This window comes from Athene noctua, chromosome 3, assembly GCF_965140245.1.
Source record: "Athene noctua chromosome 3, bAthNoc1.hap1.1, whole genome shotgun sequence".
Classification (NCBI taxonomy): Eukaryota; Metazoa; Chordata; class Aves; order Strigiformes; family Strigidae; genus Athene; species Athene noctua.
Window position 1 is genome coordinate 14,633,257 of NC_134039.1, and position 27,994 is coordinate 14,661,250.

The window sequence follows — 27,994 nt, forward strand, 5'->3', positions numbered from 1 at the left end:
CTGACTTCAGCTGTACTCAGGAGAACAGACAGGTTCTCCTTCAAAGGGGGAGGGGGAGAGGAAAAGCTATTTATTTATTCCTAAAAAGAAAGGAGGTAGGAAATTAAAAAGCTACTGTAGAGCTAGACATACGTATTTTAAAGAGAAGCATGCTTTGGAAGACACTGCTGCTGCTGCTGTTCTATTACAGTGCTCATGCCACTATGACCCACAGATGGAGCAGAGGTAAGATTTAAACGTGAAAATCTATTTAAGAGAAAACTGAGTTTTTAGATTTGCTCTGAAATTACATCCCTTTATACATATCTATACATATAGATAAAATGTATCCCTCCCAACTCTGGAATTCTTTTTCTCCATTAAACAGGTCAACTAAATAATTACATAGACAAATAGAAAAATACACATGCATAAGCGCATAAAGGTAAAATGATATATGTATTCTATTATAATACAAATATATATAAAATATCCCAAGAACCAAACCTACATTTTTCTCACTTTTTCCTTTCTCTCTCCTTCTCATTTTTCTCCTGCATTAACAAAAATTGTAAGTCATGAAACCTTAAAGCAAAAGCCTTTGCAGTCACCAGGCAGATACCCAGTAGTAGTAAACAAAAATGTCTGCATTGTGCAAGGTGCCTGGGAATGTCTACAACCCTACCCTAAAGATTAGCATGTACAACATAGTTACCTGTGGTGTTATTAGGCTTCAGCTGCCATTGTGAGAATATATAGTTGTCACATATTTGTGTTTCGGTGTGTGATAGTAACATATGAAATGTTTTGGGACTATTGGATTACATAGAAGATGCTTGCTTAAAAGCTAGTGATGATGTCCTTTCCTTTTTTTGGCTTTATTTTCTCCTCTGGTATTTGGCACAGGTTTGGTAGGTGCTGGAAGCAGAGAAATGAAACCTTCCAAACAATTTCTGGTTCTGATACTGAAATTCACAGATATTTAAAGGAACCAGAATCTGCTAAAAAAACCAAGCATTCAGATGCCCCCCTCCCCACCCCAGTCTCCCGTGTCTCCCTCATTATATCTGGTTCCTTTCTAGTCTGCTATTTGGGTTTGGTTTTGATTTTGTAGGGGGGGCAATGGCTAAATGAAGCAATGAAGAGCTATGCAATTCTGCTAAGGCTGTATGAATGCTTAATTGTTCCTTACTATTACTGGGGACTCACTGACAAGTCATTGACCTGGGGCTCAGAACAGCAGGTTCTTGACAAGTTTTTCTATCAGCCTCTTGGATGATACTGGAAGAGTTGTTATACCTGCATGTACCTTACTTTTCTCTTACTGTATAATAGAGGTGATTTGTGTCTCTTCCTGTATAATGACACCAACTGTCGTCATAAAAGCTCTTAATTCTGTAGACAAGAATTTATCTTTCCAAGGATGACACATGAATAGGTGAGGAAATCAGAACTACATCTGCATACGTGAAAAAAATATCCCTACCTTTTGGAAGAATGACATCACCTTATCTATGAAATGGAAAAAAAGCAAAAAGGGATTAATTTCCATGAAATAATCACTATGCAGTTTAAGGATGTTCTTCACTTTTGCTAACACACTTATTTTAATTAAACAACAACAACACAACCCTAAAAGGAATCGATGCAACTATTAAAGTCCAATTTTAATCAGCATAAATATTTAAAGTAAAACATCAGAACTCTGTTGTGCCTTTTGGGAAAGCAGATTGTTTCCAAGCTGTAAGCTCTAGAGCTTGTTTTTGGAGACTTCAGAGGGAAGAGAAGATTCATTCCCTGTTGTGATAAGGAGTTCAGTTCTCACAAATACTGTATACAGACCTCTTCTGAGGAAAAAAACAGATTTCTCCACAGCTGCTGGGAATATTCAGCTCCAAATATGTGTTAGAGGCATTGCTCCTTCAACAACAGCTACTCCAGAGAACCTCCTTGACTAAAATATCTCTGTGTCAACCCAACCAATCCCATTCTAATCTGCAGCAACTAGAGGGCCAAACCACTGTCCTAATTTTTTAATTCCTTAGAAACCTAAGAGGAAATTTGAGTACCAAAGCATGACACACCCTTCTGTAGACTCAGAGCTCTTCCTTCCCTCCATAAATGGCAACTGACTCTTGTCTGGGTTAAACCTCAGTCATTTAAGTCTTATCCAACTCCTGATCTGAATTTTGCAATGGAAAAACAAAGACAGATCAGCATCTGGTCTGATGGCAATGAAGGACAGATCTGCATATCATGTCCATGTTGACTAGTAGTCCAGACTGTTTACAAAACAGTAGGACAAAGGGTCCTGCTTTAATTGCCAACAGTTGTTTGCAAAAGAAATGAACAGCCAATATTGGATAAAGCAAGGTTTACTTTTATTGTTTTTTCACTAGGGGGCACTGAGGTAGCCTTGGGTGGCCATCCTTTGTAACCAAGTAATCTTTGGCTCAAGAAAAAAGTCAGATGTGAGGAAAGGGGAACATATTTGTGTTGACTGGTGAGTGGGAACTCCAGATTGTCACCTTCCTTTTCCCTCTGCTATTACGAGCATCAATGAATGAAAAAATAAAAAACATTTCTGGCAGGAAAACTGAACGTGGGATTTTTTTACTCCCTTAGCCATTTGTGTTAAAAATCTCACACATTCCTCAACCTGCCTAGATCGAGCTGTGGACATTGGTCTAGAAGTCACAGGCAAAGCTTGGTCCCTAGGGTGGACATGTTCAGAATAATAAAGATACTGAGTGGCGACAAAATAATTTACTTCTCATCACCTCAGGTTTCCTTGAGCCCCTTGTAGGCTTAGCTGTATGGTATTACCCTCTCAGATTTTGTGAAGCACCTGTCTAAGGAGACAAGGTAACATTAGGTCTCTAGTGAGACCTATGTGATGGTAGAGGTGAGGTCATATTCATTTCTGAAGGTACCAAATAAGAATTCCAGATCTTAAGAAATATTTTTTCTGGAGAAGCCAAGGAACAAATCCTGTTCTTTGACAACAAAAATAAACACAAAACCGCATGCAGCTGTGGTAAGCTGAGATAGTGTCACTGCTTTCTGCCCAGTTGCTTTCATCAAACTGCTCTGATGAGTACCGATACATTGGAGAGCAGAAGTTAGCTTCAGATCTGCATTATAAGAATTGCCTGTTTCCTGAGGAGAAACCCCAAGGCAATCCTTTTTAGCACATTTCACCTCAGCTGGCTGTAGTTTATTTTCTGTAATGGCTTCCTGTTTCAAATAAATGGCACACAAACAGTAGCTTGCTTGCTACATGGTTGCTCAGGGAGTGAAGGTGCACTATGATTTATTGTGGTTATGGTTTCTTGGACAGTGGGGAAGCAGCTGCACCAGTAAGTTCGTCCCTTACTGGAGGCTGGAAAAGGAGATGTTGAAAGATGCAAAATAAGAAGGTAAAACTCTTTTCACCCATCAGTCAGAAGAGGATGTATTAGTTACATTAACACCACTGAGGCTTCATGGTTTTGGGGAACTGCTGTGCTCTGCCTTCCAGACCTCAAAAAGCAGTATTACTGTAGCATCCAGATCTGTCTGACCCACATACATTATTTTGTACCCAGACTCTAGGGCTTGGAGAAATGGTTGTTCCATAACACCAGGGGAACTGTTTGTTCTCCCGAGAGGGTTTCTGCATAAGGAGAACAGAAGGCCAATCCTTCTTGATTTCTCCACAACAGTGCAAACTTCTAGTATTTGCTCTAGTGTTGTGGCAACTGAGTTCGATGGAGCAGCTGCTACATGAGCAACTTCTGCTTGTGGGCTTAGCTTCAGCAGGCTGGCAGCTCTTCAGTGCCAGGAGAGGGAGGACTATGTAGAAGAGAAGGAGAGACTGGCTGTTGCTAGAAAGCCAGCCAGTCCTTCTATAAGGAAGCAGTGCTTAGCGTATTCTATACTCTGTGATCATTTGCTGCATACCAGGTTGCTGGTGATGTTGCTGTGTGGGTGAAGGATGAGTGCCTTGGAGATTAGGGCACGCACTGCAGCCTCAAACCTTTTCACCTTATTTGCCTTTCTTCCCTTGCCATCTCATATTACATCCTGAGAGTCAAGCAATCCTTTCTCAAGCAACTTCTGTGATTCCACCTCTGACAGTAACACTCATTTGACATTTTTGGCTTGGACAGCATGAGCAAAGGGAATGTGGCCTGAACACAGCATGTAATTACAACACAAATGGTCGAACACATATATGGACATTTATATGTCCAGAGGCTTTGAGTATAATCTTGGTTTATTTAGGACATGCTGAGGTTTCAAAGGTTTGGTCCAAGGGTAAAAACAAATTACACCAGCTGGACCAACTAGAAGAACTTTTTAAAATGCAACATTTATTTAACTTCCTTAAATTTCCAAAAAAATACTGTTATCCAATTCTTAAAATATGTAATGTACATAAAACAATGAAAGATATGAAATGTTACAAAACAGAGCCATCTCTGTCCAAACATGGCTGTGTAAAGAATGTTTCTTCTTATGGAGAAAAGTCAATATTTCTCTTTTCTCTTTCTCCCACATGATCACTTGGAAAATTGCCTCAACTGCCCCAACTTCCATGCTTGTTGGACCCATCCCAGTGACCTCACTGGAGCTGCAAAAGGCTTGCTCAATCTGCTGCAGAGGTTTTCCCCACCTACCCCGTCTGTTCCATACGTCTGTACCAGTTCCTGGGAATGCATGTTTGTAGGTTGGAGTCTCCTGGTCTGGGGGTTTATTTGTCTGAGGCAAATTACTACTGCAGCAAGTATTGCAACCGTACCTGTAAAGAGGGGGAGGCACTGCCTGGAAGGTAGTCTGGGATTAAAATTCAGACAAATTAGCTTTGCAGCTGAATGACCTGAAGAAGACAATTTATATACCTATGTTTTTACTTCCTGAATTCTTTTGCAAAGAGCTGTATAAGAGATGAACATAAAAATATGTCATAGACCTAAAAGTAGATCCTTAAAAAAAGAAATTGTCCTACACTGTAAGTATTAGGAAGGAGGCATTAGAAGAATATTTTTGTCCTTTAAGAAATTAGAAGAAAGCAAAGGCAAAAATATGTTTTCAAGCAGGTCTGGAAAATATTTTAGTATTAATGAACTAAAGAGGCAACTAGATTATCTATGTGATACAATGGTGTGTGGAGCAGAGATCACAGACCCAGGGCTGAGGCAAGCTGCCCACTTTGCATGTCACAGGACAGTGCAGAGACTCTAGCTGGTGTCCCAACAGGGTGATAGTCATGTGCACGGCATGTGCCCAAGGGAAGGAGCTGTCTTTCAACAGAAATCACCTGGTTGAACCCAGTGCCACACTGATGTGGCCACAGTGCTTCTGGCTCTGACATCTCTGCCCTGTGCTTTGCTGTGTGGTGCAGACATGGCCGTCTTGTTCCTTGTGGTAGATCCCTTGGGCATCAGCTGCGGTGGCAGTCTGAAACTATTGCTATTGCCGGAAACACAGGGAGAGAACTGAAGAAGAGGCTGGAAAGAGATTAGTAATTAGTACGGGGAAAGCTGCTTGGTCTTGTGAATGGTACTTAGAATATAATAGCCTCTGAATGGATTTAACCTGCATAGGATAAATATCCAATAGGTAGGGCTGCGACTAATCAAAATCCTTTCTAACATGTCCTGATTCCCCAAATGTTCCTTTAGGGGCAGACAAATTAATTAACCTGCATGGAGGATGATCTCTGAATCAGAATTCACAGTGGATACCTGAAAGTGAAAGACATACAAAAGATGTTTAAGAAAAATCAAAGTTTATAATCTCTTCTAGGGCAATGATGCTAAACTGTGATGAGATCAGAGGGAGGATAGATTATAGAAGCTTCCATATTTTAGTTTAGATCACAGATGGATATTGTACTCTGTAAAAGCAGTCATGCTGTTAGCAAGGAGGGATCTAAATGATTCTGAGGCTCTTTTCACCACAGGAAGTAACCAAAAGATGGGTAAAGCTTACAGCTCATACAGTGGTAAACTGGTTGACAGAATCAAAAGTTAAAAAGAGAAAGGGGCTAGACAATTTTGAGGAAATCTGGGTAAACAGCAAGAGGAACATACACGAGGTAAAGTTGTTTTCTCTTGGACATGTGCTAGCCTAAGTGAGAACTATGAGCTGAAAGTGACACCAGTAAACTGTTTTCAGTGATCCCAATTCCATCGCAGTACTGAGGACTGACAAGTCAGTAAAGCATTTGCTGCCACTTTGGTTGATTTTTTAGGATTCCTGCATGCCATAATGTCCCATCTATTTGCTTCAGTCCCAATTATAGAACTGTCATGGGATCTGGATCAGTTTGCACAAGGGTCCTCATGTTCCAGCCGAAGTCCAGCTCAGAAGCACCTCCTGCCATTCAAATCCCTCCTTACACTTTCATATAGAAATAACTCCCCTCACCTCAGCTTTAACAAACACATCACTGCTCTTAATGCATGCTGTTAAGGCAATGTTCCCTTCCACAGACAAAGCAGCTTTCTTACAAATTAAATAACTCATGTACACATGCAAAGACTGTAGAGCACTCTGTGAGTCCCCTCCTGATTATTTTATACCCAGCTGCTGGGCCCAGAGACTTCACTGGTACCTGAAATTATGCAAACACAGTGTGAAAAAAATCTTTTATTCTCCAAAGAATTTTCAGTGTAATTAAGGAAATGTTAGCATCCCTTTTCATTGTGAAGCACAGAATAATTAAATCACTTGCCCCAGGTATCTTCAGGATGACTGTATGCGTGTAGTCCTGTATGTTGTTAATAGTGGTGATTTTCTTTTATTCTGTTTCTGAAGCGTAAAGTGCTTTTTTTTTTTTCTTGGGGTAGATCATGCCGGATTCAGCAGGAGCGTAATGATATCACTGGCAGAAAGAAATCCTGTCAGAAGCCCTGAATAGTACAATGTCATTGAAAGGAAAGTCAGCAGGTCTTAATGAACATCATCAGGCTGCAGATGCTCTGATTACTCAAATAGTGACAGGCAAGATGTAAATTACTGAGGTAAAGCACTGAGTGGTGGAGCAATTAACTTTGCACACAGTGCCTGTGCTTGGCTTCAAGACAGGGCAGGCCTAGGGTGCTAGAGATGAGCACTGGTGCTTGCCTGCATGAACAGCCTGCACCTATCTTGAACTGGGGCTCTGCAAAACCATGCACGCTCCCTCTGCACCCTGGAGGGTCTGCTGAAGGGAGCTGAGTCCATCCAAGATGCAAAGAAGCTAGCAAAACTGGGAGCTGGGCAAGTGTCCTGGTTTGAAGTGGGTAAACCAGTATGCTCCTTGCTCTAATTTTAAAAGCGCTGAAATGTGCAAACCAGCACCACTGAGTTTTGCCACTCTCAGGAATGAGGCCACAATCTGTCATTATCTGGAATTTGATTTCCTGCAGTAACCATGATTGTTAAAAGCTTCCAGCCCAAACGCTGGAATATTGCTTGGTTAAAGTGTTTTTCAGCAAAATGGCACTGGCATGGATGAAGCTCATGCAGGTCAGCTACATGGATAACTGATGGTGGGAAGCAGAGGAGGAAACATCAAAACATCACAAAAAGAATAAAAAAAAGCAACTTGAGCATAAGCTGCAAATAAAACTTGTGGGAAGACACATATACAGAAGTCCCCAAGGGGACAGCCATCTATGGGGTTTGCTCTCCCAATGAAAGAAAGCAGAGGAAGGGACCCTGTATGCCTCTATTGTCCCTGTGTCCCATTACCCTGAAAACTTGCTTTATTTTGCTACTACTGTGGCAGCTTTATGATATATCCTCTACAGCATGCTTGGAGGATAGACCGAGCCTCCACCACAAGTCACGTGGCTCCCTTGCCTACTCAGTGGCTAAGACTTAGGTAGTAACTCTTTTTATTCCCTCTCAGGTGCTCCAGGCTGCAGCAATAACCTGGGTCTTCTTGTCTCCCTATCACAGTGCTGGTGGCAGGGCAAGCTCAGTGCTGGGCTTGAGACTAAGAAGAATGTGAGGAGGAGAAAAGTGGAGTTAAATAAATTCCACTATTCCCAGTTTCCACAAACATTCCTTTCTCCTGGTGAAAGCGTATGTGGGGCCTTTCCTGGCCCAGTTTGCCAGTTGGGTTTGGCAGCTCCCCAGTTCCCCTGAGATCAGCATGCATACCACTCGTCTTCTGGAAATTCCTCCCTGGCCACAGGGAAACAGGTCACCAGCCAAGAGCCAGGCTCCAAACTCACGGAGTCTCAATCCGCTCAGGAGGAGCCAGGTGGGTAGCTGAAAAAAAAGTCACCGAGAAAGGGAAAAATAAGTTGTTAAAAGCTCAGAGGTTTTTTGAGAGAAAATGAGGCGGTGGAAGGGTGATGCTGCACTGCAGTCTCATGTTGAAGACCCAAACACGCAAGGTCTTCTGCGATGCCTGCGTGACCCGCCCCACCCCCTTGCATGGTGCTGGGGAAGCAGACCACTCTAGTTAGGTTTTGCCTAATTGTGAAGAGAGTAAACTGTGCTGGACTGGATGTGGATATCTGTTGTGAGCCAGAACATTAGGATTTCATTGTCTCCACCTATTTGGCAGGTGGTGGCATGCCCCAAACAGAGCCGATGCTTCTAATCTCTTCTCTGTCTTGGAAAGAGTTTTCAATCTGGCAGGGCTTATTTGAGCCACAGAGAGTGAGACAAGAGAGCCAAAGGCAAAAGGGAGAGATGCTGAGAATCAACAGAGAAAAAGTTAGAGTTAAAAATGGAAAATAGAAGAAAGTAGTATGAATGAGAAGAGAAAGAGAAGGAGAAGTGTGGAGAGAGAGAAGATGTGATAAATGTAGATGAGAAAGATTAAAGCACACATACATTTAAGATTAGGGTAGCATTCACCCCCTTGCCAGCATGGTACGCAACCCCATTTGAACCCACCCTTCAGAAGATGTCCATCTGTCACAGCTGGTCTTCATCTTATCCATCTGCTTCTCAGGCTCATGGGATGGTTGCATTTCTCTGGAACTGGCACTGCCTTTTTCTCATGTAAGCAGGATTCATGTTTGCTTCTGGTCCCACCAGCCTCTCAGCACACCAGGATAATGAGATACACTTGTCTGGGCAATTCACCACTGGTCACAGTATAAAAATTAAAGTTATTTCTACTGAATCAGCAATATGTGGAGGTCTCTGCATATCTCTTTTTCCTTTTTTTTTTTTTTTTCACTTTGAACTTTCTAAACTATGTATGAAAAAAAATTACTCTTCTCACTGCCCAAGAAACGGCCTTTTTCTTTTTCTTTTACAGGGTTATGGGACTACAGCATTTCCCATTACTACTAGTCATAGTAACAGTGTCACAACTGCACAAATCCCTGTTTCCCTCCATCAGTCCCTGGAGGAATGGATCAAGTTCTGAAAGCTCTCAGTTTCCTTCTTGGTTTTCATAATGCTTACAGCTGTGACATTACATTTTTGTTTGTGCCTGGCTCTGAAAAAACACAAAGTAATTGTTTATTGAATTTATTTATTAAATGCAGATTTTTTGTCAGAGAGAACTGTTTGTGTCTTAAGCCCTCTCGTAAAATAAAAGACATTTAAGGCACGCTTAATTTTTATTTACTGTAATTGTTTATGGCTTGGCACTGAACAAACTCCATTTTCAGTTAAACACTACTTGTAGACATCCTAATATAGTACAGTATGTGTTAAGTGAAGCCATTGATTTGTCATAATCTCAGCGATTTCTGGTTTTCTGGATTGCCAGGCCAATTTGGCAGAAAGTTTTGGAAGGTAATAAGTCTAATGACAAATATGTATGTACTGCTTGTTTTGTTGCTTTCCACTATCAGGTTTTTTAATAAACAGGGCTCAAAGAGTCTGACCTACCTTGACTTGTAGTAAGCAAATCTAAAGTTAGTTGGGTACTCACAAAGATACAAGGATAGAAAAGAACCCAAAGAATTTTCCACACTGGGGTGTCCCATAACAGGAATCAGATACAATCAACAAAAATAAGATACAATCAAGCCTAATTAGGCTCAAGTAACAAAGAGCAGTGTGTGACTACTGTGTTGCATTCTCCAGCAGAAGAAGGATGATGACATGGCCCTGCTTCCACACAGGATGTCTGGGAGAAGCCAGGGTGAAATGAACAGGCACCACAGTGCCTGAGCTCAGCTCAGAGGATCCCAGTTTTGTTGAATGGACCAGAGATAACAGGTGTCCTCTGTTAACCATTAAGAACAGCCAAAACCTGCTTTCTGACCCAGGCTTGGGGTTTTTAGCTATGTTACCTAACCTTCCTGCCTTCCTGCACCAGGTACCTGTCTCTCAGCGTGCCCCATCTCTCCCTAAAACCAGCCATGCTGCACAGAGGGAAGTCAGCAGCCACTTGGCTGAGGTCTAGATAATGCTGCATGCTGTGGATGGAGGGAAAACTCCAGGAATTCAGAGAGCTGAGAGGGTGATTGAGATGTTTAACGACGGGATTGAGAAAGATGAGGCAGTCACAAACTGACAATTGTACAGATTTGGGGCTTGTCTTGCTACAGTGCTGTATTTCTCACATTCACAGCAGGGAGTTGCTGTGGGCTCCAGCTGATGAAGCTTGTCTTTAAAGAGTCTGCCTGGTAAATAGCTAAATGTTAGGGATACAATGAAAAAGTGTATTTCCCTAGAAAGACACTCCTTTTCTAGCCAGAATTTGTATTTAGGGAGCAGGCTGTTGGACATTTGCTGGGAATTTCTGGATGCCCTTCAAACCCTGAATGACTAACTGCATGTGCCACAGACCATCAATCCAGTACACATCTGGTTATGTCAGCCCCAATCTCTGGGCATGCTGCTCACAGCTAGCGTGGTCCAGCTGAGGTGAACTCCAAAGCTGAACAACATGTGTACATACATCCTCCAAAGGAACATCTGGGGACTCTTAAGCAAAATATCACCATGAAGGCAAAGAGCTCAGTTTCTATTTGCACAGATTTATCAGTGAGGTAAATGTAACCAATCTGTCACATTTCTTAAATACTCTACACCCCTCCCACCTTTCTATTTACATAATCAAAGATGGAAAGCAAGTATCGTCCAGTCAGCTTTTCAGACCTGTCTATGATGTCCCCCAGGAACTTTTCACTCCTGGTTTAATTAATGTTGCCAGACAAGACATAAACTGTCAAAGAAGCAAATATATCTCCTCTAACACTTCTGTATATGAATGCTGCCGGACCCAAGGCTGGACCTCAGCACCCCCTGAATATTTGCCTGCTGAGATGGAAAAGAGCACTAGTCCTACTGCAATTCATCTGAGAGCAGCTATGTGAACATACTGTGATTTACTTACCTGTTTTCAAAACCCAGTGCATTTCCTTATGGGTGCTTTTGTTGACAAAGTAGTGCATGCTTTGTTTAAACAAAGTTGTAAACCACCTTCTGAGTGTCCCTTTCACAACAAACCAGAGCACTCATGCCATCCTCTCTGTAACAAAATTCAATGGGTAACAGCTACTAATCCAGTGTGTGACAAGCTGGTATGCATTCTGCTTCCTCCTTAATATCTGCACACTGATCACAGGTGAAAACATACCTTAAAGGTTATTGGGGCTAGCATTTAGAAGTATAAATAGGGGAACAAGTAGACCCTGCCTTATTTTGTTGCCATGCTAAATGTCAATCCGCCTCTGTAAATGATTAGTTTGTTGTATTAGTGTGCTCCAGTATCTCAGACAATGTTTACCTCCTACCTATAGGCCAAAGATAGTAATAAAATTCCCCATATATAACAAAAGGAAGTTGTATGAAGATGGCATAAGATCAATATCAATCACGTGTTCATAATCAGATGATCTCTAAGTTTACCTGGAAGATCATCATCACTACCAAGCCGAGGAAGAACTGTCATGCAGAATTATGACACAGTGAAGTCTAGTTTTTGCAAATAGTGCTTCTCTACGCACAAGAAAACAGATGTCAGATTGACCAAAAGATTTCTCATTAGCAGCCTATAATGACAACCCACAAAATGTATACATGCTGGCAGAAAAAATTTTAAGTAAGCACATTTCATTATGCAAGCTTCAGAGTGTTTGAATTAGTAAGAAGAAAGCCCAAATCCAGGAAAAGACAGACTGGAATTTACAATGTGAGTATCACAGCATCTTACCTAAAGTGCTTCTCTACAGTAATAATGTCTTTACCAGTCTCCACACACAAAAGAGTTAAAGCAAAGAACAAACTCCCAGCTGGTTACAGTCAGCAACATGCTAGAAGTTTTCACTGGAGATCAAGTCTTCCACCCTTTCTCCAAATTTATTCTTCCTAAATATAGAGCATGAGGTCATTAACCTTTTTTTTCCTTAAACATTTGCTTAGAGTATTTTTCTGTAAGCCAAAATTTATTTTACAAGTTCAGGTCAAAAGACTCCAAGAGAAGAGAAATTATGGTAAGGAAGAATAGCACTGAATCAAATACACAGGACAAATTGGCAGGGTCCTCTTGGGCTGGGAGCCATTGAGATGTGGCATCTGTAGGGGCAGGAACTGCAGCAGTGAAAGACGTTGAGTTTTGAATTTCCATCGATTTCAGGAGCAACCATCAGCAGCAACCTGCCTTTCAGGCTTTCAGGTTCCAGTCCTCAGAAAACAAGATATTGGGTTATCTTGCTGGCTGTAAGATTCCTGAAAGCCTGAATCTAACCACCCTCTCTCCCCTCCAATCCCAAGCATGCCTTTCACAGCCCAGGGCTCTCTGACCTGGCTGCCAGCAGAGCAGCATCACAGGGCTGGTGGTGCCAGCTCAGGTCATATGAGGACCTCGTCCACAGTGTCCAGCTGCCTTTAGCAATTTGCAATAGTCAAGGTTCTGGCAGGGCTTTCTGTATTTAATGGTGAATCCAGTTGTACGTCAGTCTCAGCTTTATTTCAGCAGATTGTGAAACCTGAAAGATCTAGGAATAGTCAGATTTTAGGAGAGCATGAAATAACAAAAAACAGTGGAAAAATGACAGCTTTGTAAAATGGAAATCCCATATGTGTGTTTGTGGTGTGGGGAAGGCATCTATAAAAATAATTCATTTTGCATTCATCCTTCAGATTTCTTTATGTTTCCAGCAGCATCACAAAGATTGTCTTGGCCCACCATCACATCTGTGCACATTGAAATCTACTGATTAGATCTTGTGGACAATTATATTTGAGTTTCATTAATTTTTAAATATTATTTTCATGCAGATGTAGAAATTAACATAATGAGGCTCAGACATTCACGCAGGTGTGAACTTGTTAGAATAAATGCCCTCTCATGGTTACCACTGCTCCAGGAGACATATGGTTCCCCTGCCTCTTACCCAGGCATCCAGCACAGTTTTTCACCCTTCATGTTCTGCTCAGGTGGCAAAACAGCTCTACCAGTCAAGATCAGACTCTGCGTTGCTTGCTCAGACTTCTTGTCTTCATCACTACTAGAAAACATACAATGTTTTGAAAAGGCATTGTTTCTGAAATAGCTCGTTTCCTCACAAAAAGGACCCAGCATCCCCCTGATTTTTGTTTATTGGGCAAGGCTGATTTATACACTTTCTCTATCCAGAACATATTCATGTCATTAAGAAAACCAGCAGCAGGTGCACTGATGTTCAGAGCTGAATGAACAGCTGGAAAGGCAGCTGGGGTTTCCCTGGTTTTGAAGAACAAGTGAAATCCCAGAGCAGGGGAAGCAGAAAACTGGGATTTATGTATTCTCCTAACAATTTATTTCAACTCACATGGGGATTTGAAAGAAAGGGGAAGACAATTCTGTTTCTTTCTAACCTGAGGGAGAATAAATGGTCAATATAATGCTTAGTCCTCGCTTTTGAGCTGCAATATTGACACTTGCTGAGTTTGAGTAGCACTTGTTGTTTTGCATGTGTGCTACTATATGTGGGTGAGCAGTTCATAGGCAGATAAAATAATAAGTAGTTTTTATCAGTTCAATAACAGTTCCTAGAACCACCATCAAACACTTGAATTTATTTGCTAGTGGAAACTATTCACAGATGGCTTAATTGAATAATTCAAGGGTCCCCATAATTTTGTCTCTTTCTTTTCACCTCAATTAACAGCTCCATGATCTCAGTGGGACAGTTCCCATAGGATAATTCAGCACAGGTCAATTCAGTCAGCAATAACAAGAAACCCTCATTATTTTTCTTAATCTGCAGATCATTTGGCTGTAGATTTTCAAGTCAGAACGCCCATGTATTTCTTTGATTTGGCCACTTGTAGAGAATTTCATGTAGTCTCCCTTTCAACAGATCCAATACATTGTGTTTCATAAATATCTTCTGAAAGGCAGACAGTTTGCACTGGAAGACATCATTCTCCCAGATAAAAAGGCAATTTCAAAGAGAGAGCCTAAATCTACATAGTATTGTAGATACTTAGATAAAACACATGATATTGTTCTTACTCTCTGAATAGACCTTTTATAGAACTAGTCAATGACAACAGTTAATACTTGGACTGAAGAATCTGAAATGTCATTCATGATAATAAAACAAAATTCATACTGCTCCTTGCTAGGTCTGTGGTTCAAACTGGACCTTTGATTCCTTTCTCACCATCCAGTCATCAAATAAATTTTAGATATTCTTTTTCCCAATTGAATTTACCCTGTTAAAAGTTATGGGGGATGACATCCTAGTTGTCCTGCAGCTGATCCTCACCTCTATTGGGAGCAATGACTACATCAGTTGAGGTGGCCATCTACAGGAAGGAGCCCATGAGCTTGGCGGTTAGACAAAGGGTGTATAGGCATGAGAAGGGGCTTCTGCTTTTCCTAACCAGGGCTAGTGTCCAGCCTTATGTCATCTGAGAACTGGAATCATCATCAAATGTCCTAAGAGCTGTTGGACCACACTTGTACTGGGATTTCTCACATACATAAGCGCTGCTGCTGTAGCAGCTGTGATGGGGAATGAGACAGCTAAAATCTACCATTCTTTTTTGGTTTGCTTTTTCCCTTCATTCACGACTAGACAGATCTCTGGCTTAGCTCACTGTGTGGCCACACAAAGTGGTGTCAGCACAAAGAGAAGGTGGGAGAGCCTGACTGGAGGCGGGCGTGCTGGACTGCCCCTTGCAGCTGCAGCTGTGATTAGGTCAGCCTCAGCAAAACCTTAGCTACTCAGTCGTCTTTCCCTGCCAGGAAACCAAGGAAGCCTGACAAAAAGAAATTACAACAAAATGTGAAAAGGTCAGTCTTAACTACTGGATGCCTATCCTCTGTGCTTAGTGTCTCAGCTCTTTTAAATACGTACCTGGAGCGTGGTGCAGGGCTCAAGCCCACCCCTTTGGGCTCTGTGACACTAATATAAAAAGGGTAGGGAACTGGAGAGAGATTTGGTTTTGAAGGGTTTTCCTTTCAGAGCAGCAGTAGCATAATGCACGGAGTTCTTGAAGCTGCTGCAGCTCTGTCTTTTCCTGTGAAGCAGAGCTCTGATTTCCATTACTCTAGCTCCATCTTTCAACAGGAGAACCACCTACTTTGCTCTCCTCCTAGGGTCCTTCCCCATGACTCAGCCCCAAAACACTTCACTCTGCTTCACCCTTCTCTGCTCCTTCCTGGGAGAAATGGAAGTAGATTGGATCATCATTACATCCCTTCACTTGTTCATTGTGAGAAACATTTTCAAATGTGTTTAATTAAGATTGCTTTGTGTTTTCCCCTTGCATAAGGGCTGTTGTGAGCAACATGGATAAGGAAAGAGAGGTGACCCTGAAATGAAGACAGGGATATAAAGCACTGGTTCATTACACAACTCTGCCTGAAATTTTGAGTTACCAAAATTGCCTATTGTCTCTGTGTAAAACCTGTGGAACAGGGTTGATATTTCCTTTCTTTATTACTGCCTTTCACTCATACAGTGTTCACCATAGCCTGTCTCCAGTTCCTGGTAATATGGCAGCAAACTGAAGAATAATATATTTCACTTCTTCATTCCTTCAGTTTCTCTGTGTGCATTTTTTCTCTCCATGCTTGCTGCAACAACTTTACTCCAGCATGTTAAAGGCCTCTCTTGACTGACTGCATCGTTTTTTGTGAGCATAAATAATTCCAGGTAGGGACCCCCTCCTTATGACCATGGGAAGAATAAATAAGACAGCATATATTGCTCCAGGCTGAGAACAGGTGAAAATGATGCATAATGGAAATTCCATCTGAGGGAATAAATTCTCAGACTATTTTCGTTGGTTGATGCTAGTCGTATCTTTGAAACCATTTTACTTAAATCATTAAAAAAAAAAATATCCTCTGCTGCTCACAAACACAGGCTCAGATGCACCATTTCCTTCTCTCGCAAAATCCATTTTTGTAAACATAAGGTTTTTTTGGTCTTTCTAATACATCTTTACATTTCTTACTCATGCCAAGCAACTAGAAAGGCTATTACCACTCTAGTATTTATATAGAAACTCTGTGGCATGCTAATCCAATCTAACACATCTCAGGATATTTATGAAACACAAAACTGTAGGTTTGAGTGGGTTCTGTTTTCTGGAACTGAGACCCCCTTTCAGAATATGTGTGTTTCTTAAAAAGGACATAAATTAGCAAAAGGTAACTTTGAAAAACCTGATTGTGTCATGAACTAAGGAAATGAATACGATCTGTTATTAATTATAAGTGCTTTAAACTGGGGGTTTTTTGTTTGTTTTTTTTTAAGAACAGTGGTTGTCTGTTGCCAACTTTTGTAGGGACATCTACTTCCTACATCCTTATTGGCAAAACTTAGACTGTAAAGGTGGATTTTTTTTTTTAACCATCCTTTTTATAATTAACGAAGAAACAAATGTCCATTCTCACTTTTAGCCAAGAGGCAGGAATAAAGAGAGACCATTGTTGCTATTAATTTTAGTCATAGGACCTAAGATAGCAAGGATATGGAGCTGAAAGTAAAAAGAGGCAAATTCTCTTGGTAGCTATTTTTTAAAATGTGCTAGTTCATGTTAGTAATTAACATGTCTTCTCTATCTCACTGCTGTGTTCTCCTGAGGGGCACTGGGATTTAATCTCCCATTAATGGAGATTTAAACGTATTGAAGTTGGAATGCACCAGCCTTTGCATTGCACTTGTTGTCATGGGAGCTACTTATGTGAGTAACTGCAATTCCAGATACAAGTTTCAGAAGCTAGCCTGTAGTGCTGCAGTGTTTTTTGCTTGTCTTTCTAGGTTTTTGTGTGTGTTTCCCCTATTTTATTCCTCTTATTCTTCCTCCAGCTTCCTGCTATTTCCATTTCTCCTGTGATAGGGCAAAGTGCTCCATCATTTCTAATATAGCAGTTTTGATACAGAAAAGCAAAACGTCAGGAAGCACAGAGGAGCTATGCCTAAGCATGCCCCATTGCAGGGCTGTCCAGCCAAAGTTCAGGTTCTGCCCTGGCAATGACTGCAGATGGTGAACATGCATCCTGGGGATGAAGCTAATGAAGGGCAAGATAAAAAAAGATGGGATTACTATGTATAAAACCTGTTCATCACTTATTAACACTGCATTTTTTGTGCTTTACGTTACTACTTTCACTGCCCACCACAACACGTAGGTCAACACCACCTGGCCCTGGAGGAAGCCGTGCTTCTGGTACCAAGATCTGCTGCAGGCACAAATGAGGTAGTTGCTCAGTGCAGCAAAATACTTAGTGACTGTGGGTGCAGGATGGTAAGGACAGGTATTTCACAGTTAGCCTGAGGCAGTAAATTGGAGATAATGAATTGTTACTTTAGCAATGGAGCAACTCAGCATAAGGACCCACTAAAGAGTCATCTGACAGAAATAAAACTCTATGTATAAAATATACTTCTGGTCTGATTGTAAACCCTCATGAGCAAGGTGATCAAAGAGGAACATGAAACAAAAAGAGTATCAGGAGTATGCAAACTTTGACACTCATGTCCTCTTCTGCAGTGCATGGTTAAGGAGAAATGTAGAGAGTTAACTCAAAACAATGCTTTGCATACACTGTTTAGGAAAACCCTCTTGCGAGCATTTCAGGCATTTGCCCTAAGGTCCAAAGTAACAATGACTTCTAGGAACTGCCTGGCAGTCTCTGCAACAAAATAGGTTCAGCCAGCCTAGACCACTCATCATTTTTGCGTGGCATTATAATGGCTGCTGTGTCTGCCATATTTGTGGACAGTGATGAGTTCATTTGCTTTGACAAACACTTAGTTCATCTTGAAGAATCATCTTCATCTTTCAATCGGTGCTAGTGGGAAAATCTGTTGTCAACAAATGTCTTCTCTTGACAGGAGCCTCTGTGTGTGCTAAGATCCATTTTGTGTAAATTCCAGGCAGATTAGAGAAAAATGTCATGACACAAGAAAAATTTCCAGCTCACTAGTGGATCTAGCTTGTGCTCCAGGCTGGCTAACAACAAGCTTAAAATGGTTATGCATCTGGCCCAGAAGATGGCTTTTTTGACTCTTGCAGAAGCTGGCATAAAAAGTATGGCCACAGATTTTTTTAATTTGTTTTTCTAGCCATGTGATGTTTAGGCTCGGGGAAAAGACCACTGGAGTATAATTCAAATGTTTTTTCTCTGGGCTTGTTATAGGACAAAATAGAACAACATAAGCTAATTAATTTATAAAAAAACCCAAAACAAAACAAAAACACCATACTTTACCATGTCTTCATGAACAATAACCTATAAAGTTTAACATTTTCCTATCCTTTCATTTAGGGGTCAGTATGCATATTTGTTTCCATGCACAAATGCACTAACAGCACTGAACAATGATTTTATAGTAAACATTTTTATTACCCGTTTTACCAATAAGACAAAGCCAAATAGGAAGAAATTGCTGTAATTATAATTTGGGATGTATTAACTTCTTTCTATTAAGGTCTAGGAGTCCTGACTTCAAAAGCTTTGAGCAGGAAAGGGAAACTTTTGCTGTGAGGGATCAAGCTGGATGTACTATTGAGCTTGTAGCAGTTCCTCAGTACTAAGGGGTGGTGGTGAACTTGCAGTAAAAAGATGGTTGTGGTGGTCTGAGGTGATATGATTTTGCAGAGCCCTATTAATCCACATTACAACTACTGGCAGATACATAAAGGACTTTCAGAAATCAATTTTCTTTTTAAGTCCATTGCTGAACAGGAACTGCTGCTGCCTGTACAACCTCTCCCTGCCTTGCACTCCCAGAAATAGGGGGCTGGTGCCAGGGACGCCCAAAGAAATTATTTTCATGAGTTTCTTTAGAGTCAGGCCCTAGTAATCTAAGACAGGGTACACAGATGGCAGCCTGCTGACTGATTTATAGGGCAACTCCAGTGGGGCCACTGACTTTCCCTATGCCAACAGGTGACTCTCCTTTGCTTTGCTTGTAGGGAGTCAGGAGTTTTGGCTCACAAGTCCTTCTTATTCCTCTGCTCCTACCATCCTTCATGAAAGGGGATGTACTGAAGCAATGATATAGTCCTTTTCCATGCCCCTGAAGTTAATCAAAATAATTCTTAATGAGTCATGACCCCAGTTAGACTGTGGTCACGTTCTAGAACCCCAGGGAGCTGTATGTGTTTTGGAGCAATGGCCTGCAGAGGGCCTGATTCATGCTCTTGGCTTCATACCTTTTTGTAGGAGAAGAAAAGGGCATTGATGATGCACAAATAATTGGGCACTCCTGCAGCTACACTCTGTACTTATTGAGCAAACACATCACAGGCCAGCAGTTGGGAAATCATAAGCAGGAATGTGAACTGGAAAGCAAAACTAAACTTCTGTACCCTCACCAGTGAAACTGCATGGAAAACCTGTGAGAGGATCACAAATGTTTGTCATGTGGCTAATGAGTTCCAGAAAATTCTGGCACAGTTCTTAAGAAAGATGAAAGCATCTTTAAAATAAAGCTATTGTCAGCCTCAGATGTATTATGTTTAAACCTTCTAAGCTGTCATGAGCTAAAGAGTTAGAAGCAGGACAACAAGTTGGAAAACACGGTTGCAGCTTTTGTTTAAAAACCTAGGTAGTCCTTAAGGAGAAGTGGCGTTGAGTCAGCAGAGCTATAGGACACTGAACAGACTCCTGCAGTGAGCAGTGCAGAAAAGGACTCCTGCATCACATTTTAATGGGCACTTTTAGCCACCCTTAGGACTAGTCTTGTTGGCTGCACACTGCCTTCAAGCAGAAGCAGTGGTGCACTCCAGGGCACAGGATGAGGCCATTCAGGGTCAGGCAGGTGGGCTGGGAGCAGGTGGCTGTGGCACACTGCTCCCATCTACCTCCTGCCCTGAGGCCTCAGTGGGCAGTGAGGGAGATCAGATCAGGGAGCACTGCCAAGGCCCCTCTGAAGAAGAGATTTCGTAGAGGATGAACTTGGTAGTACACAGATATATAATAGAAAATGTTTTCAGTAAGGATAATCAAAACAGTATTTTTCCTACCTCATCTCTGTGGATCATAAGATTTTTGTTATGTAACTATTTAAGCCCCTAGGACAGAAGCACCCGTATCTCCATTGGAGATGTCTTGACAAATTTGTAAAAGAATTAAAAATAAAAATTCAGTAGGAGTCTCTCCACTGACTTCAGAGATCACTGGGTTGGGCTTTTTCTGTCAATACTGAATAGGGATCTTTGCTCCTCAGATATTCATGGCTACTGCCATTGAAATTAATTGGCTGCAATATCAACATAAAATGATGCACATTGTTCTGCATCTTCCTTTGAAATAATTGCTTGATAGTTTTACAGAGAACTCCCTTGGGAAAGAAAATAGTAAAGAGATGGTAAGTCAGTAATAGTCCTCTGCTGTTCATTTTTACTGCCCAGCTAACTCATGTCAAAAATATAAGTAAATGCAGGAAGAAGTAAAGTCAGCAGAAAAGTTTCAAGTGTAATTTGCAAACACTAAATGCAGAAACTGTCTGCAAATCTTTCTGTGTCTCATCTTTTATGCTTAAATTACGTGTGTGTTAAGTCAGTGTTATGAAAATCAGAGAGTACTTGCTCTAAATGCTCACACAGTCTCAGAGGAACTTGTGAATTCATGGAAAGTACTGTGAAGGGAGTAATGGTAGAAGGATTTCACTACTGTGCAGGAAGAGAAAGAAAGGGAAGGATTGAAATAAAATGTGAATCAGGAAAATCAGATCACCATGACAAATACAAATGAGCTCTGAAAGAGTTTGAGTAGAGTCTCTAAGAACTGTAACAAAGTTTGATATGTTTTAGGAACAAGATAATGAGATGAGGGAGTCAGTGATAGCCTGGTCCCTACAGAGGATGGTGTGTTTCTGATACGCATACAAAGTCCTTTCTCCCAATATAGCAGCTCAGGCTATCCCTTTGAATCTCCTAACCTAATCCATGTTATCCTGGGAACAGCTGGAAAACCCAGCTGATTTCTGAGGTGTTACCTGCGATTCAGCAAGTGGGTCAGTACTAACTCAATAATACGGCATTCATTTTTGTGCAAGTTCTTCAGTGAGGCTTTTCTGTGTGAGTAGTGATGCACAGAATCTGATGACTCCTAGCTCAGCTCTGTGGTGAGAATCTACACTTGTCCTGAAAGCTAAAAGCAAATGGTGTGATGACAATAAGCATGACAGCACTGAAGTAAGATGCCACGAACACCTTTTCCATGGCTCAGGAAATATCTGAGATGTAAACCATCTGCATATGCAGAGGTACTCTGTACTCTGAGGCTGTTTCCACTGAAAGGGCATCTCAAAGAGATAAAAATGAATTGTCATCATTATGGACTGGATTTCTGCCAGCTGCTTAGTAATTAGAGTTTTAATTGCCGAGTAATAAAAGTTTTAATTATTCAGCAATTAGTGCTTGAAGTTTCAAGTGCTGCACAGGCACTCAGTTGCATTCTCAAATTGCCAAGAGCAAAAGATGGAGTAGCTCCAGTTGTGTCTCAACAAGGCTCTGAGCAAGATGGGTGAACATCAGTGATGGAGCAACAACAGAAAATGGGTATAGCCCCAGTTGCCAGTGATCGACCAGCCAAACACTCTCACTGAGCAGAACCTACAGACAGCTTGTGACCTTTCCCAAACTCACTACCTCCTCGGCTGGGCCAGATAAAATCGTCAGGTGCTAAAGGCATCATGCTTGGGAAAGGCTACTGCAGAGACCAAGCCCTTTTCAACGTCTCTGTTCTTTTACTTGGTACATTCATTCCTTCCAGGTTTCAGTCATACCCTGCAAATACTATTCAGTTATTTAAACAAGTTTTAATCTAAACTCACATGGATCCAATAGGAAGCTCCTAGCCCTGTAGGTGTCTTACCAAAATGCCCCAAAAAACTCCCTGTAGGATGCATTTACAGTTAATAGTATCCAGCTGCCGTATGTTCATTGCAATTCAACAAACTATTTTACCTATACTGTATTCCCCAGTTAATTCAAGGCCAAATTACCCTTTGCTGGGTCACGCATTAATTACTTCATACCTAGTATTATCCCAATAAATTTTCCTTATGCTAGATAGTAAAGGTCCTAATTAGCACAATGTCTGAGGGCCTGCTTTCTTTTACCTTGCATTACTAGAACTTACAGATCATTAACAAGTCAAACCTCAACAAAGTCAACAGTTGGCAGTGGCCCAGGAAGCAGGACTGCATTTATGCTACAGAGTCTAAAAGGAACTGCATATTTGTGATCTGCTTGGGTAATCAAAGAAGCAAATTGTCTGAGGAACCATGTAGTTGGGGACCAGGGACAACTTTTCCATAAAATGATGGCAGTTGCTCCAGCTTTTTTTTTACAGGCCTAGAAGAGAGAGCTTTAAATGATGTTCATGTTTTCTACAGGCAGCATGCAAAATCCATCACAAGAACTTTGGCAAAACAAGGCAAAATTAATCTAGTAAAAATATTTTGTGGAAAAAAATCTGTTAGAGAGAGGGTAGGGTGAAACTTTTCAGAAATTCAAAGTTGCATGTACTACTAAATGTTACTCATAATTGTAAAACTCTAAGTTTTGAGGGGGGAATCATAATGCCTTTCAAAAGGTGTTTTTCCATTTTTTTTTAAACTGGTTTCCAAATTTATCTATTGGTGCACAGGAGTTAAATTTGAGAAATGAAGTTTATGAAATGTACTAATAGTCACATAAAAACAGCTTTAAATAAACTTCCTGTTACTGAGTATTAGAAAAAATCCAACAAATCCAAACTATGGCTATCCTAAACATCAACATCTAAATCACATATACAGCATTAAACAGAGCACAATATTTTCCCTCTGCTCTGAAAGGAACTTTCACTTTTTAATAGTACCTAGTTACGTGGTTAGTAATCTAGTTAGTAACTCAAAGCATTTAGGTGGTCTGTAATGTAACATCAGATGTTTTCTATACTCCAGACTGTACAGGTCATTATTTCCACAAATGCTCTACCTCACTGGGGTGCTGAGTTCAGGGGATATACATACTTTTTCTGTCTCATTTCCCTATGACAATATCTGTATTACACTTCACAGTGGTGAATAAATACCTGATCATATCAGACTTTGTTGTTTCTAGCTATAATACTGTGAAGTATTAAAGTCATAATAAATTGAGATCTACCTCATTGAATGTAACTGTCTTGTCTAAGCTGGTAACAGGCTCAATGAACAGACATTGGCAAAGGGTGAGTCACTTCTTCCAGACATATATATGCCCAGGACAGATGAGGTGATCTACTCTCTGGAGGAGCTGTCTCTATCACCTAAGGAGAGATCAACCTTTAGACATCTGAAACCAGGAGAAATGTAGTGTCTTAGAAGTGTGATAGTATTAGAATAGCCTGAGGAAAGTAGGCATTGCTGAGGCTCAATATTGCAGAACCAGAAGAAGAACAAGTATTTCAGGCATTGTTGATGTTGCAGTTACTATTATTATTCCTTACCCCATGGCTACACCTCAGAGTCTCAGGGTTGGATTATAAACCACTCTGTTTTAGACACCATATAGATACAGGGCAAACAGCTAACCCCCATCCCTAGTAGATTATAGTCAAAGAAGTCCATGCAGTCCGTTTTATTTACAGTAAGAAGTCATACTGTACAGTAAGTCTTTGCAAAAGGTAGTTCTTTGGTTGAATCTACTATTGAAAAGTGCTTCCTTTCTTCAGTGTTTGCCACCCCATGGAATATCTCTTTTCCCTTTATTATTTTCCAGCTATGCTTTTCCCAGCTGCTCAGCGAGTCAAGAGGACCTCAGCTGCCTTCCTTAGCCCAGTGCTACAAAACTCGCTGGAAGATGTGGTCCTGCTTTATGAGGTTCAGTATATGGGAGAAGATGGTACCTTAAGCCCTAACCAAGACTGGGGCTAGTGTCCATACTGGGGCTATCTATTATCTGTCTTTATGTCACTTTTACTCATTCCAGCAGTAAAGCCATTGCTGACTATGTAATAGCTCACCAGAAGGGAGGGAACAGACATAATTATGACAAAATTGTCTTTTTCAGCACTTAAGCAGGCAGCAAGTTGCCCACAGTACCTTAAATGTGGGTTATAGCTCACTGACAGGCAAAGTGAAAACCAGAGCAAATGCCTTTCCACTGAAACCAGCTGTCTTCCAGAACAGTTATGTATTAACAACACAATGCATTTAAATTCTTTGGTCTAAGTCTCAGTCCCAACTTATTTGTTCAAATCATTAAAGCCATGAGTATCAGTCATTTCAAAGTAATCCCAAAGGCATGACTGTTTCTCTTCAAAATTATTCCGGTTCCCTCTTTCACAACAGTGGAGACTGCAAATGTAATGCACAGTCTGGAACAATGTCATATGGTTAGCTAAGGCAAAGTGGCCCACCTGAAGTCAAATCTATCTATCCCACAATTTGAGAAACTGAGATTGGATGTCAAACAGTGGAGATGGGCTGGAAAGCCACTGCTATCCCTGGTAAGGTAAATGACCTTTCCCACCTGTGCTGCTGCCTCCATCTCTCTAATCCCCATGTGGCACCAGCAGCAACCCATGCCTGTTTTGGACAACAGAAGACTACCCACTTTCTCTAATTTTCCCCGGTAGGTAACACAGGATTCCAATGTTCATATAGAGACCTTCTGGTCTGCCCCATCTCCAGCCAGTGCAATGAGAGATTTTTCTCCATTTGACCTGAAGTAATGACCCAGGGACAGATTTTTAATTCACATTTACTCTACCTAGAATCTCTTGGAGAAGATAAATAGCTTTCTGTGTTCTGATTTTGTACCAGTTTCTTTTAGCTGAGCTTGACATTGATAAAGGCCAGAGGATCTCCATCAAAGATGAGGAGCTCGCTTCACTCAGGAAGGCTGCTGAGTTTGACACCATCTGCAATGAGGTTATTCCCAAGAGCATCACAGAGATCCACAGGCTTAGTAGCAGGCTGTCTTCCTACCCAAGGGTGCTCAAGAAAGAAGACTTTGAAAGGACAGTGCTGACTATGGTCTACACGGCCTACAGGGCTGCTCAGTCCCAGGGGCACCAGAAAGACGTTTGGGCTAAATCCTTTGTTAATCTTTACAAAGCCCTGAAGCACGACTTGATGTTCCCACACAACAAAGAGCCATCACAGTGGGAGACTTGATGCAATGGCAACTCAGCCACCTCTTCTGGTTGATACGGGACACATGTAGCACGTCCACCACTTTATTCTGTAAAGAGTTTAATAGCCTGCTTCATGAAAGATTATTTGTTTTCTAGCTCCCTCTCGTGGAATCCACTTTATAGTTCCATGTAAAATGCAGAAAAATGTTCAGTCCTAGGAATCTGATTTTTATGCTGCCTTGGAGGCACATTCTGTGATAGGCGAAGAAGGGAGTCTAGTGTACACCCCAGACAGACATGTTTTTGTTTCACCTTGTGGGTTTTCTGTATAAGCAATACATAAGTATACTATGCTTATGCTCACATGTTTATTGTGTATGTGCTGGAGAATGCTGCTTACCTAGCTGGGGAAAAAAGGTCATATTTTGGCTGGCCAGTAAAAGGATATTATAAAAAGATGCAAAGGCCCTCTATAAAAGAAAGAGGTTTCATAACTGTCAGCCTTCAGAAATCATGCCACATATTATTCATTCCAAATATTTTTGTAAATAAGCACTGTCTGATTCACTTCATTTGACTGAACCAGTTTTTAATTGAAATAACATTTTCAGAAGTTGAAGGGCATTGTGAAAACCAGCAGCAAACAATGCCTGTGCGTATATTCCCTGCTTCCTAGAGCCACCCTCCCAAACAGTCTGCAATGATTCTTTCATTATTTGCACATGAATTTGCTTTTGCTCCTTGTTTTTTGAAGGCAAGATGTATTTGTCCTCAACAGAGGCAAAGGCAAAACAAAGGTCCTGTTTAGTTTAACAGCGACACATTTTTCCTGATTTTATCACTTGAACATAAATCATCTAAACCCATTCTTCAGAATCCCCCTGAGGCAAGGGAGGAAGGTGCATTAAAACATACCTGGTGCTGAATTTAGCAGTGTCACTCATTTTTAAAGGTAAATTATATATTCACTGTATATATGTGTGTGTATGTTCATGCATGTGTGTGCATGTAAGTGCGGAGTACCTGGAAGAATCCCAAACTGTTCAATCAGGGAACAGTTGTATCTGACCACTTAGAAGAAAAGGCCATTCACCAATCCAGTTGTGGGAATTATTAATTTTGGAGCAGTGGAAAAGTAGTACTTGTTTACAGCAAAAATTTTTGTAGAAATAGTGCAACTTATTATTATAAACTGCAAAAGAGACATGGACAGAAAATGAACAAAAAAAGGAGGTATATCTTGTCAGGCAGATGACTAGCAATGATAAATCCAAACTCTTCTAAAGCAAATCCCCTAATTTCTGTAAACAAGTTGTATGAACTCTCTTTCTCTATTGATATTAGAGGTGCTTCTACCTCCAGAGCATAGGAAAAGAGCTGAACATTTTTTTCATCCTTTCACACCAGCACTTTCTATTTGCATAATATCTTAAGGAGACAGGCCCAAAGCACAAATCCCTGAGACTATAAAAGAGAATTGAGGATTCCGGCCCCAGTTCTTAATCACGTTTTACTGCTTTTGCATCACTTGAGCAAAAGGAATGAACTCTTCTGTGCCTTAACAGGGATACTTCGGGGAATGGAGCTGAAAAATTCCATCCAGCACCACCATGTTGCAGCAAACAGCAAATAGTGCAAGCAGTCAGAGCACCCTGGGTTTGGCAGTCACCCGTGGGAATGTGGAACCACAGCAGATTTAGGGGCAGGCTGGAAATGGCCTAAGCAGCTGGACAAAGGGCTTATAATAGACAGTCAGTCCTGTTTCTCCCAGCAGTATGTGTATGCATGAGTGCGCATGTTTGCCTTTAGATACACGTATGTGTGGGTACACTTTTACACCTGAAGATCTTTGTTGGCAATCTTCAAAGCCTGGCTGGCATATGGCAAAGGAAACTGAAAATCTCAGCCACAAAGCTATGAGTCACAAGTATCTCTGTCTCCACTACTCGCACACACAGCTCAGTGCCCACAAAGCAGCCTTGCCACATGCTCTTTAAGCCTTCAGCATTAACAGTGATGATCTGTTTGTGTTTTCTTCCCACACCATGATTTATAAACACATGGAGGGGAAATGCCATGAGTGCACTCCTGCCTTTCCATCTCTGCTTCTTGGCTTCCTGAAGTACCGCTTGCCGGAAGATCCTGGAACTAGGGCAATTCATAAATTCCTTACAGCCAGTGACTCCAAGTCTGCAAAGATAAACAAGAAAGAGCACTGCAGCAAGATTAATTGCTAGCAGTCATCATTCAGATAAATACCTCTCAGCCACTATCCCACAACAGGACTGTCCAGCAGTCAGGATTTATGCATCAGTATGTATGCCGTAGAAAAGAATCACAGATAATTTTGAATATCCAATGATTCCCTATGGCATACATACCTTATTGTACCTTACAAAATGGTAATTGAAACCATTATCTCCTCAACAGAAAATAAAGGTTTTTTGAGTTTGTTTCCTTCCTCCCATTACTGTGTGTAGTGTAGGAAAAAGTTTTATTCCTTGGCAATGTGCTTGTATTGCCCAGGTTAATTTAACAGAGACTATCCATGTA

The 27,994-nt window shown here is 41.1% G+C and overlaps 1 protein-coding gene across 1 annotated transcript; it reads left to right on the forward strand.

Moving 5' to 3' along the window:
* Nucleotides 1-27,982, forward strand: FAM180A (family with sequence similarity 180 member A). The gene is made up of 3 exons (XM_074901275.1): nucleotides 1-225; nucleotides 24,082-24,182; nucleotides 25,128-27,982. Exons 1-3 carry the CDS (start codon nucleotides 150-152, stop codon nucleotides 25,479-25,481), a joined length of 531 nt encoding a protein of 176 aa, XP_074757376.1. The 5' UTR covers nucleotides 1-149; the 3' UTR covers nucleotides 25,482-27,982.
* The last annotated feature ends 12 nt before the right edge of the window (nucleotides 27,983-27,994 follow it).

Coding starts and splice junctions, on each gene's coding strand:
- FAM180A (XM_074901275.1), top strand. CDS start 150: ATGCTTTGGAAGACACTGCTGCTGCTGCTGTTCTATTACAGTGCTCAT. Junction 226..24,081: donor GACCCACAGATGGAGCAGAG/GTAAGATTTAAA, acceptor ATTATTTTCCAG/CTATGCTTTTCCCAGCTGCT. Junction 24,183..25,127: donor ATGTGGTCCTGCTTTATGAG/GTTCAGTATATG, acceptor ATTTTGTACCAG/TTTCTTTTAGCTGAGCTTGA.